The sequence below is a fragment of the Saccopteryx bilineata genome, chromosome 2 (assembly GCF_036850765.1).
Source record: "Saccopteryx bilineata isolate mSacBil1 chromosome 2, mSacBil1_pri_phased_curated, whole genome shotgun sequence".
Classification (NCBI taxonomy): Eukaryota; Metazoa; Chordata; class Mammalia; order Chiroptera; family Emballonuridae; genus Saccopteryx; species Saccopteryx bilineata.
In genome coordinates, this window is record NC_089491.1 from 107,050,999 (window position 1) to 107,064,254 (window position 13,256).

Here is a 13,256-nt window from a genome sequence, read left to right on the forward strand (position 1 = left end):
CAACATTTTGATCCACTTACTATAGTCTTAATTTAATTCTATGTTTAATTTAAATGCTATTATAAAACCATTTTATGACTTCTGGGTACTATGATAGCTTTCTGTGTTGTTTCTGGCCTGGAAATTTGAGGAGAAAACATGGTTATTGTCATTTCTTCATAATTCTTTCTGTATATGAAATAAGAATATTAGGAGGAAAATTAAAAAGTATAAATGTTGAACTATAACTTGCATAAAAACACTAGGGAAATGTTAAATGTCAAATCATAGAGTAAATTGGAATTTGTTGTATTAAATAGTACATACCTATGTGAACCAATACATGAATAGGTTACTATTTCTTTTCAGGTACTACATGACATTTTTATTATAGTCCTATATTTGCATAGAGTAAGTTTGACTGTTTTAGAATAAACGTATAAAATGTAATAGAATATGCTCTGGAGTTAAATTCTATAGTCTTGACATAAGGTACTTTGAATGTTATAATTACTTAATTTGTAATTATGATGAAAATGTTGATGTAACCATACTTGTAACCTGTGTATAACATACTAATACAATTCAACTATCAGCAATGTCACATATGTTAAACAGTCTGTGTCTGTGGTAACCTGACATTCACCTCTAAGACATATAACTAACCTTGGCACTGTGGAAACTGTATTTCACAAAGGCAAAATGCTGCCTATACACTTAAGGGCACTATTTTGTTTCCATAGCAACAACTCAATGCAGAAACAGTTTTGGAGGGGTCACTAGTGTCATTCAGGGGAGTTCTCAGATAATTTTTCATGTCCTCACAGTATTATTGGCACCTTGATAATGTGAGGACTTTTAATAATATTCATTTAAAACTTCAAATCGTGACTATATCTGAGAACAGCCATGATGTATATTCAGAAACCAGAAGTCATTTTCTGAGTTTGCTGCTGTTGCTGAGGAAACTCAATTCTGCTTGAATTGGAGAATACTAATATAATTAACCCTGTGGCTTAGCTTTTGCTCTGAATTCTACAGAGTTGGGCTTATAATAAATTTTATTCCAAATTTATTTGCCTTAGCATAGCCCTCAAGTTTGAGACACAGTGTTTCTCTTATTTTTAGATAATATGATAAACAAACAAGCAGACATAATCTATCAGAGACATTTTCTAGTGTTTGGTTTCTCATAATTCCAATTATTACATGACTCTTTCAGAGTTGCTTTAATTCATTCTGTAGTAGTCTTTCACCGCCAGCTCTCACTAACCTTCCATATCTTAGGCTGGTAGCTTTTCATTTGAACATATCATTGTTTTTCAATTATACCCATCAACTGCACCATGTTCACTAGATATCAGTGTAGCTCTTTCCACATAAAATTCTGTCTATTAGAGTATTAAATTTGCTGTCACACTTTTCTTTTAAGCATTCTGTGCTGTGTTTTGTTCGGTGTCAGTGTCTTTAGTTCTGATTTTTCAATTTTGTCCCTCTCCTTTTCCTTGACTTGTTAGTCTGATCCAACCTCTTCTACCTCATCTGATGATTATCAATATGTTATGGAAGCTAAACTACAAGAAATGATCTCCATTCGTAGGAAGGTAGTCCTACTGGACTTTACTTTCTATTGCTAAATAGAATCCATCTAAGTTTTTCTTTTCATTTATAAAAAATTATGTTACTTTTATTTATTGATAATCGACCATCTGTGCAGTTCAAGTGCTTCAGGAGCTTACAATTGGACAATGGCAGGTTTGTGTTCAAACCATGCACAGTCTGCATGTTACATTTGGCTGATTTCATTGCTCATAAATAACTCCAATGTTTTGCTGATGCTTGGATGTAACAGGCCTTTGTAGCTGACACATTTCAAGCAATGCTGTTCAGCTGCCTGTTTAAAGAAAGTTTATTTTGGAAACTACATTTGCGGTTGGTAGTAGCTTGCTTTACATTTTATTTCAATTTATTTAGAGGAAAGGTGTTAATCAAATCTTACATGTCAGGTACATTCTTCATATTTTTTAACAGGCTGAAGAGAGACATGGAAATATTGAAGAACGTATGAGACATCTAGAAGGCCAACTTGAGGAGAAAAATCAAGAACTTCAAAGAGTATGTGTATTAAGAACCTCCCCTTCAATTATCAGTTTATGGATTTATAGTCTACATAGAAGAAGTGAACACCATTCTTTTTTTAGAGTTATATATAAACTCTTATGGATAGGCCCTGTGCCCTCTAAAGAAAAAAATGTTTCTACCAGCTGAATCACAATAAATAGAAAATTAAATTTAATTTTTAATTAGAAAAAATTAATATTAAAATAGAAAAAATATAAAAACAAACTGAAATACTTTTTAAAATAATTTTTATGTCAAGTTTATTTTCTTTTCTTGAATGTAAGGCTAGGCAAAGAGAAAAAATGAATGAGGAACACAACAAAAGATTATCCGATACTGTGGACAGACTTCTGACTGAATCCAATGAACGCTTACAATTACACTTAAAGGAAAGAATGGCTGCTCTAGAAGAGAAGGTAAAATGACAGAAGAATAGAATTGCATAAATATTTAGCATGTTCTTAGGACCATGTGTTCTTATACATGCTGTAATGATTATATTGGTCAGATGATTCATTGACTTTACTGAATAAAAAATAATAATAATACCTGCTATTTTTAGAAGTGAATGAACAGTTTTTCTGAAAAATGTGTAAGATCATTTGAAATGAATAAAAAATTCTTCATAGTATATATATCTTGTATATTAACTTGATTATATGAGACAAATGTATTAAAATATGCTGTGCTTTTGTGATGAAGGTATTTCATTTATCTTTTGGCTGGTATGCAAAAAAGGAGAGTGATGAGACAAAAATAAATGTGTTTTGGTACACAAGGAGGATTGTTTTGAAATATTCAAATGTTTCAAGTAACTGAGTCTACCATTGGTCTTAAAGCCAAAATGTGAGTCTATATCACCAATAATGTCAACCCTACTACCAAATTTAGATATGCAATATTTTTAGCTGCATTGTTTTAAAAAAGTACTTCTGTATAGTCTGAAATTTCCTTCACAATTTTTATGTCTCATTGATAGTTGACAGCTACCAAACCAGCAAGAGTTATGTGAACTGATGATTTTCAATCCCAGAGCATAGACAAAGGGAGGGGCTAAAGCCTAGGTGCAGACGTCAGTTTGGAAATTTAGATTGATTGAGTACCAGTCTCTACTTAAGCTAGGCACTTTCCTCTGGCCTGTCTAATAATCTAATACAAAAAATATTTTAATAAACTGAAAAAGTATTTTGATTAATATACCTAATAAGAATTCATAAGGCATGACTTTTTCCCATTCAAATCCAAATACATGGCCACTATGCCAATTACTACAATTTTAGTTTAACTATGTAAACTTGAAAAAATGTATTGTTTTAAATCATGTTTTATAGTACTATATAAATATTATAAAGCTTTTACAACAATAATACTGTTATGGCAAAGATTTTAAAAATATCTGTGATTCAACTATTCTCACATGTTATGTTATATAACATCAGTTTTTAAATAACTAAAATTTTATTTTTATTTCTCTAAAATTTTAACTATCATAAAAATAATTAATTCTGTATTTGAAATAGAAGTCTAGAAGTTGAACTTTTTAAAATGTGATTTTCTTATTTCTTCTTTTTTTCAGATAATAATAATCAGTTCATCTAAATTCTTTTATCAATAACACCTCTGGCTAATATGAAGCTTATAATTCATTTTTTCTTATTTGAAGAGTAATCTAATTAATTTTAATTTAAAAAGGACTGAGAAGAGGCAAACAGAAATGTAAAGATAATATTCAGTCCATGTGTCAATTCAAATGTTACCAGATAATACATCCCATTTAAATTATGTATTTTTCAAAATGTTAAGGTACCATGTTTAAAGATTCCTTTGATTCTTGGTTTCCATGAAAACTAATAACTAGATGCATCAAGGAAGAAATTAATTAAGATTCTTGAGTGATAAAATAGAGTCTCCATATTTAATTCTATTCTGTTTAATTATATTATTTCTGGTTTTTTGCCCTCTTTTGTAGAATGTTTTAATTCAAGAATCAGAAACTTTCAGAAAGAATCTTGAAGAATCATTACATGATAAGGTATTATGGAAATTTACATTTTGCCCATTTTTCTATTTTACATTGTTCAATATTTTATAAAATAAATTGAATCAGAAATAATGTTAGGATACTTTCTATTTAAAACAATTTTAACTTTTATATTATACATACAGAACATGAATATATGGAGCAAGAGCTTGATGAATTTTTAGAAACCAAACATAGTAAAAATCAACACTCTGGAAGTCCCCGTCTTATAAACATATAATCACTGTTCTTATACTAAAGGGTAATCACTATCTATTGATTACAGAGAAATGGTTTTGACTGCTTTGTGCTTTACATAAATGGAGTAAAAATATATGCACTAATGTGTGTCTAGTTTGAGGTATCATTTTAACAGAAGTGTATTAAATATCTATCATGCATAAGAATTGTGTTGTTATATATTTTCAAACATGATCCTAGTTGCAAAATGGCTGAAAAATCTAACTGAAGAGAGAGAACACAACTTTGATAAGCAATGAGTTGCAGATTAGCAGATGCTAAGTGTCAATGAGGGAAACAGACAATAAGAACTACAGGTATGAGAGATCACCATACATTCCTGCTATAAAGAAATCTTCAGGAAGGTGAGGCTTGACTAAAACTTTAAGAAGGGGTAGTACTGTGTTGCAAGCCTTTTAAATACTGTGTGTAGCATGATTACCGGTGCTTGTTGAAGAAGGTATAAGTAGTGAGTTTGATAAGTTAAGTAATAATGGACATAAAATGGTTCACCTAGAATCAGTTACTCTCATAGGACATGTAGTAGAAAAGGCAGACCAGGACCAGGTTATGAAATGTTAAAAGTTGTGGTTGCTAATATATCTTTGTCTTCCTTCACTAGCCTGTAAAATGCTTGCTAGCAATTTGTCTTAATTTTATTTTGTTTGGCATAGGCAAATGAAATAGCATCAAATTACTAATTTATGAAGTGATATATAAATGTGTTGAACAAAAGATGAAAAGAAGAAAGAGAAGAGAAAGACAGGTAGTGGAAGAAAAGAAGGAGGAAGGAAGGAAAGGAGGAAGGGAGTGAGGGGAGGAGGGAGGGAGGGAAAGAAGGGAGGGAGGGAAGGGAGGGAGGGAGGAAGGAAGGAAGGAAGGAAGGAAGGAAGGAAGGAAGGAAGGAAGGAAGGAAGGAAGGAAGGAAGGGTGGAAGGAAGGGCAAAAGTGTGGCATATGGAAGGTATTCAAAAAGGTAAATGAATGAAGATAAAAGTGAACAATTATACATTCTATCCTATTGAATGATATATATTATAATATTAATTTTTTTAAAACTATTTGGTCCTACAGTGAATTTACACAATCTCCCAAAAGATAGATCTTCAAGAGCAATACAGTATGGTGCCTAGAAGATGGCATCAGATTCTCTTTGAAGTAGTTCAGAATGTCTACATGGGGGAAGGGGGCATTTCTACAGGCCCTTGAAGGCAGATATGTTCTAAAATAGAGAAGGATAGGATAAAAGACAGAGCCTATGCAGTAGCACAGAGAAAACAAAGATGGTTGATTTGTTGTATCACCAGAAGTTTACTGAGACTGCTATGTGTATAAAGAACTAGGTTTTGACCAGATTGTGAATTTTGGACTTGATCCTGTTATGAAATGTTATGTTCTCCAAAACTCTATGTACTCTTGGCAAGATCCCCAGAACCCACTCCCCCACCACCTACCTAGCTTGTAGCATCAACAATCTGCTTAAGCAACCAGCAGTACTAATCAGTCCATGCTATACATCCTTGTTCATGTCAATTACCAGAAGAGGAAGCAAATCCCAGGTCATACATTGTTTCTGAATATTATCTCATACAACTAAACATATCTCCTAACCATATTTTCTATAACTCCTCAGATTTCTACTCAATTTTCTGCAATGCATTGTCAGCAAAATTTCCTGTATTAATCAACCTCTTCACTCAATGTTTTTCTTCATCATCTTGATCTTTAAAATTTTTAAATTTGAAGTTCTTAGGACTGTCCTTGAATTTCTTCTTTATTTTTTAAGTCCCTGGTGAACTCATCTGATCTCATGGGTTTATATAGCATTTATAAACCAAGTATTTTCAAATTTTAATTTCCTACTGGGTTCTCTACCCGGAGGGAGTTCATGTATTCAAGAGCCAACTTAATATATATCTTTGGACCCATAGGCATCTCAAATGTAAAAAGTCAGTTCCTGCTAAACATCAGCACCTAACCTGACCACCAATACTTACAGTCTTCTCAGTAAAGCGCAACTTCTTTCTTTTGGGAGCGGATAAAAGCCTTAGAGTTATTCTTCACCCCGCCCTTATCTCATATTCCACATTTGGTCCAGTAGCAAATTCTGTTAATTCTATCTTCAAAATATGACCAAATTCCAGCCATTCTCTCCCTAACACCACAATTGTCCCAAGCCATAATGCTGTTGTTTAAGTTTTGGGGAAAACATTAATAATTTTATTTTGTCCTTCCCAATCCCATTCAACTGTTCATTTTACAGTGGTCAGAAAGGTCTCGCCACTTCACAACTCAAACACCCTCTAGTCATTTCCTGTCTCACACAGAGTAAAAGCCAAAGGCTTTAAAATGGTTTACAAGGTCTTTCAGAACTACTCTTCTCAAACCCTCAAACATATTTTTCTAAATCTGTCCTTTATCTGCCTTTGTTGTTTGACTCTCTAAACCAGTCTCACTGGCCTCTTGGCCCTCTAACTTACCAAATGTACAGGCTAGGGGTATCTGCACTTCTGTTCTTTCTCTCTGACATGCCTTTTCCTAAGATATTCCAGTATTTTTATTTATTTATTTTGTGTGTGTGTGTGTGTTTTTCTGAAGTTGGAAATGGGGAGGCAGTCAGACAGACTCCCGCATGCGCCCCACTGGGATCCACCCAGCACGCCCACTAGGGGGCGATGCTCTTCCCATCTGGGGCATCACTCTGCTGCAATCAGAGCCATTCTAGCACCTGAAGGCAGAGGCCATGGAGCCATCCTCAGCACCCGGGCCAATTTTGCTCCAATGGAGCCTTGGCTGCGGGAGGGGAAGAGAGACACAGAGAGGAAGGAGAGGGGGAGGGGTGGAGAAGCAGATGGGCACTTCTCCTGTTGTGCCCTGGCTGGAATCAAACCCGGGACTCCTGCACGCCAGGCCGATGCTCTACCACTGAGCCAACCAGCCAGGGCTGATATTCCAGTATTTTAACTCCCTCCCGCTCTTCGGGTTTTTACTCAAATATCACATTATTGAAGAGCCTTTACATGATTTTTCTCTTTTCTCCTTCTTACCAACATCCTAAAAATTGTGTTTTTACCAAACTGTAAATTACATGAGATCAGAAAATCTGTTTGTTTATTACTGTATTTTAGGTGCCTAGTGCACAAGAGCAGCTTATTGTATATTTGTAGAAATAACAAACAAATAAACTAAAAATACAATAAGAAACTGTTTAGTATTTTTAAGCAAAGAATTTGTCTGATCATACATATGTTCTATTATGATCCATCTAAAAGAGGAGTCTGTGGGGGAAAGATTAAAGGGAGCATCACATCTGTGGAAGCTGGTAAAACAATTCAGGAAAGAGGTAAAAGGGGTGTAGAGGAGGATGGTGGTGGTAAGAATAAAAAGGACAGATACGCAAAACATTATGAAAGCCACAATGATTTAAAAACATGTGTGGTGGGAAAGAAGTGAGTCAAGTAAAATGTCATACATAGGCCAATTGGAGAGGGAAAAAGAAAGAAGTAATAAAAAATCCAGAAGGGCACCTTTAAAAAATTATAATATAAAAATGGTAAGTATAAAAGCAAAATTAAGAGCCTCCATGAGCACTGAAGGGCTATCAATCTTTATCATCATAAATTTAGACTGAAACTGGTAAAATCTGAGAAAATGATCAATTGTATGAATAATTGTATCAATATCAAACTAATAACATTAACTCAGATTAGATGATATTTTTCTTCACACTTTAAATTCAAGTCTTCTTTCTTCTTTATCCATGTGTCCTTCAACCTTTATAGAATAATAGAAGTCCTTTATTACTGCATAAATAAGACCTTTTCTTTATTTTTTAACTGGCTATGATTTCTACTCTGCATTTTTAAGTGATGTATACATAGCTGGTCATAACAATAGTTTTTCTCATACTTTTGCAAAAATTTAGGATTAATGAATTCCAGGGAATCTAAGTAGATTATTTGGATTATTAAAGATTATTAATCTTTAATAAAATTATATTCATCAGTCTTTCATTTTTGAAAAGCCGCTAAACTAGATGGCTTGCTTTATCATAATTGAGTGTCAGTATTATTGGTATCTGAATATCATTTTAGTAACACTTCTTTGATTTTTTAGGAAAGATTAGCAGAAGAAATTGAAAAACTGAGATCTGAACTTGACCAATTGAAAATGAGAACTGGCTCTTTAATTGAACCCACAATATCAAGGTAACATTAAATTAAAAGCTTATCTGCAATTGACTAAAAATCAATATGAATTTCCTGATGGTTAATATCTCCTAAAGTAAAATTAAAAAGTACCTGCTATTGCTCAACCATCATTGCCCTATTTTAGCTCCTTATCAATTTAGTTTCTATACTCAAAAATAATTCTCTGATTTAGAAATTCTTTCTGCATATATACAATGAAAATTGAGAATATGAAATACCTTTGATATTCTGTATTTAATTATAGATAAAATATATCAAAATACTCTTAAATGAAGAAATGGAATTGTATATAAAGAGATTACATCTCATTTGAGGAAGAAGTATCAGCCGTTTCCTTTACATGCAGAAATGTTTTCAATGTTTGATGTTACTGAAGAAATATTATTAAATATGGTCATTCATATTGAAAGGATATATAGCTATTTTGGTAAAGTAATTACAGATAAAGAGGAGAAGGGAAGTAATATTTGTTTAAAAACTTCAAATAAATTTAACCACACTCATCTACTTTGACTCAATACCACATCTTAAAAAAAAAAAATGAGACAATTGTTTCTTTCTGTAGATAGACTTCAATCATTCACATATAATTTTTTTTTGCTTAGAGCTTTTATTCAAATTTGATTTTTAAAAAACCCTGAAAGGACTCACTTATTTGATCATTTATTTATTAAGCAATAAATGATATTATGTATTTTAAACTTTGATCAATTTCTAGAAATTAATTTTTCATACTCTTATGTTTATTAAAAATACTAGCTCCACAAGAGCTAAAATTTTTGTCCTTTTAATAATATAATCTCAGAACATTAAAAAATACTTGGCACATAGTATGCTCTCAATAGATCCTGTTGAATGAATGAATATCTGGTAAAGCATTTTTCAGATGCTCAGATGAAAAATCCAAGTTAAAAAATTCTAAAGCAGCTTATATTTTTTAGTGTTAGTATTGGTAAAACATTCAATATTTTGAATCTTCCTCTCTTTAGTTGAGTATAAGAAACATATTTATGCAGTTAGAAACACATCCAGAAATTTTTTTAAATAGGTAGGTCTTTAATTTTAAAAATTATGTTCATTTAAAAAAATTATTCTGACATATATCTGAACTGAAATTACTAATTCAATGCTATGTATTCACATGGTGATGGTGATGTTGATGTTGATGATGATAGAAGAGGAAAAGATCTGATAAAATACCAAAAGATTAAACACATAAAATGAGCATTATGAAATTAACAAAAATTAAAGATTAAAACCAAATGTTCATTCTATTGTCTTTTTCATCTTCCATTTCAGAAATGCAGAGTTCTAGACATATTCTCTAAAGTTTATTGCTACAGTGAGTCATCATGGGCCACCTAACAGTGTGACATGTATCCACAATAGCAGAACTACACACAGAATAATTTTTTCTCTGATGCAGCAGATTGTCATAGAAGCAACAATACACCAAGCATAATAAGACTGCCATTGCTAAGTCTCATACATACAGTTACTAGCTGTTTAATTTTGGGAAACCTGTTTTTTAATAAGATTTTAATTGTATATATATGAACTATATATAAAATACTATATATACTTAAAACAATTTTCTAACTATATCACAAGCTTATTTTGCAAATAAAATGAGAAAAGTAATGAGTTATATGTAAAATACTATTTTCCTGACCATCTCACAAGCTTACATTGCAGATGAAATGAGAAGTAAGCAAAGGGTTTTTTTAAGCAGTAAATCACAAGTATAAAGTGTTCTAGGAATTAAGATAACTAACCTAATGGAATATATATTGTTACAGGATAACCAAAGATTTATTAAATAGCAATTATTTGTTGAACACCCATGCTTTTGGGCGCACATAGTTAAGAGACAATAAAAAAAATGAACGATGCAAAACTTCACCAATTTGTGTTTGATCTTCCAGTTGAGGAGGCAGGAAGAGATGAGCTAAAGCTAGTGATTATCTGGAACTAACTCCTCTACCAGTACTCATCTGAGAAGAAAGTAAAATAAGTTCCAGAGTAGCTGGAGATGGTCTGACCTGGCTGAATGCTGAAGGGAGGGTAGGATGTGGATAATTAGAAAGGGCAATGGAGGACATTCCAGAAGCATAGCGATGGATTTCAATGCAGGTTTACTCTAAGGAAATTCATATTTGATTTATCTGTGTAAGTTCTTTTGTGAGATTGTGTGCAAGAGTCACAGGAGATTCAGGAAGGAAAACTGCATAATGGTTCCTTGTCTAAATGAATGGGTAACTCTAGATCAGGGGTCCCCAAACTACGGCCCGCGGGCCACATGCGGCCCCCTGAGGCCATTTATCTGGCCCCCACCGCACTTCTGGAAGGGGCACCTCTTTCATTGGTGGTCAGTGAGAGGAGCATAGTTCCCATTGAAATATTGGTCAGTTTGTTGATTTAAATTTACTTGTTCTTTATTTTAAATATTGTATTTGTTCCCGTTTTGTTTTTTTACTTTAAAATAAGATATGTGCAGTGTGCATAGGAATTTGTTCATAGTTTTTTTTATAGTCCAGCCCTCCAACGGTCTGAGGGACAGTGAACTGGCCCCCTATGTAAAAAGTTTGGGGACCCCTGCTCTAGATGAACATGCATCCTAGACCCCTCAGTACTTCTCAAAATAATACACACCAAAATGATTAAAATTTTAAATATATACAAATATTACCTTTGAGTTTAATAAAAGGAAAGAGGTGAACAGACACTGTTTTAGATGAGGTATAAGCAATGGGCTCTTCTACAATTGCTATAGGCTCAGGTCTTTTGTTATCTCAAGATCAGTTTATACTGCCAAACATGGCATTAGAGATACAGTGGTGATGACGATGAAGAGGACATGTTTTATATGGAAAATAGAGCAATAATAGTTTGAGGACTATTTTAATGGAAAGAATATGAGAAGCTAGAGTAGTATATGGCTATGAGACTTTAAAACTGAGACTTTAAGAATGCTAACCATGGCCTGACCAGGCAGTGGCACAGTGGATAGAGCATCGAACTGGGACTCAGAGGACTCAGGTTTGAAACCCCGAGGTCACCAGCTTGAGCACAGACTCACCAGCTTGAGCTCAGGGTCGCTGGCTTGAGTGTGGGATCATAGACGTGACCCCATGGTACCTAGCTTGAGCCTAAAGGTCTCTGGCTTGAAGCCCAAGGTCACTGGCTTGAGCAAGGGGTCACTTGGTCTGCTGTAGCCCCCTGGTCAAGGCACATATGAGAAAGCAATCAATGAACAACTAAGGTGCCACAATGAAGAATTAATGTTTCTCATCTCTCTCCTTCCTTTTTGTCTGTCCCTATCTGTCCCTTTCTCTGACTCACTCTCTGTCTCTGTCAAAAAAGAAAAAATGCTAACCATGTAAACACATGAAGAAACTGTTTTCAAAAGCTCAGAAATAAAAAAAAAGTTTCAGTTATTGAAGTTCTTGAAAGTCAGTACAGCTAGATGTCAAAATACAGAGAGTAACTAGCAGTGAAGGTGGAAATGGAAGGAACCAAACTGTAGAGGGCTTTTGAAGGACGACACTGCAGATCTTTACAGGTTGTCAGTGGGACCAGATCTGTGTTTTGTTTCATATTTTAATAAATGATCTAAAGTTGAGAAATAAAGATAATATTCTAATTTTAGAAAATCCACTCTGATACCCAAAAAAGACATTACCCTAAGTCCCACAGACAAAAGGAACTAGTATGTTCTGAGTTAGTTTGAAATCTATTATAATCAATTTATTTGTTCATTATCCTGTCAGATATTTATTAAGTGCTTTATATATGCTGGGAATAACTCTTCAAGCATATAATTGTGATGGAAATATGTTTGTCTTCATGAAACTTATTACTCTGCCAAAGAGATAGACCATTTATGTACCATGGCCGTTTATGACCATGGCCTTGTTCGTTAGTTTTTATACATGATTAAGCCAAAATTTAAAAACAAAAAGACCCAAAAAACAGTTTGTTTCATTAAATCTCACCTTCACTGTTGTAAAAAAAACAATGCCATCATCTATCTCAGGGATGATTTCTTAGTTCACTTGCTTTAACGTCCTATTTGGCAAAACAAGAACTTGCCATCAGTTGGTATCTTCTACCCGTGTGTACACTCAGACTTCAGCTAACCTCTTTTAATCTTGCCAAATATTTGGAAATGCTTTGTTCACAAAGATAACTAAGGACAAGAACATAGATCAGCAGGAGTCCAAGTTCAAGAATAAACAGAGCTTTAAGCATATTTGCTTCTGATGATAAATCATTTTGTAGAATAGCATGTTGCCGCTGTTATCATCATTGTTGTAGTAATAAACTGAATTTGCTGTAGATCGCTATATAAATAATGCTCCTGTAGAAACTTTTATTTCACTTTAATTACAGTGTACTTTATTATTATGCATATTTAATAACAGTGACAGTATTTCACAGTTGGAATATTCCAACTTTTTCATCTCTAAGTAAATTTCAAAATCAGATGTGCTTATTAAAAGATTTTTTCTTAATTTTTTTTAGATCAATATTTCCTCAAAAGCTAAAAAATTATTTTGGTGGTACAGTCTATTTTATTAAAAAATAACTTTATTAACCTTGGGTCAATCTGGTTTTAAACATTTTGTTACTTTTCTAAATAAAAAAATAGAATGTTGAAAAACAGAAAAAAGTTTATACATTTT

General features: G+C 33.1%; 1 protein-coding gene across 14 annotated transcripts in view; it reads left to right on the plus strand.

Moving 5' to 3' along the window:
• PPFIA2 (PTPRF interacting protein alpha 2) overlaps positions 1-13,256 on the plus strand; it is a 516,618-nt gene that overhangs the window by 411,340 nt on the left and 92,022 nt on the right. For all 14 annotated transcript variants that reach the window (XM_066257567.1, XM_066257574.1, XM_066257566.1 and 11 more), the window contains 4 exons: positions 2,011-2,094; positions 2,385-2,516; positions 4,070-4,132; positions 8,477-8,568. In XM_066257567.1, coding sequence (XP_066113664.1) covers positions 2,011-2,094; positions 2,385-2,516; positions 4,070-4,132; positions 8,477-8,568 — 371 coding nt within the window. The remainder of the gene's footprint in view (positions 1-2,010; positions 2,095-2,384; positions 2,517-4,069; positions 4,133-8,476; positions 8,569-13,256) is intronic.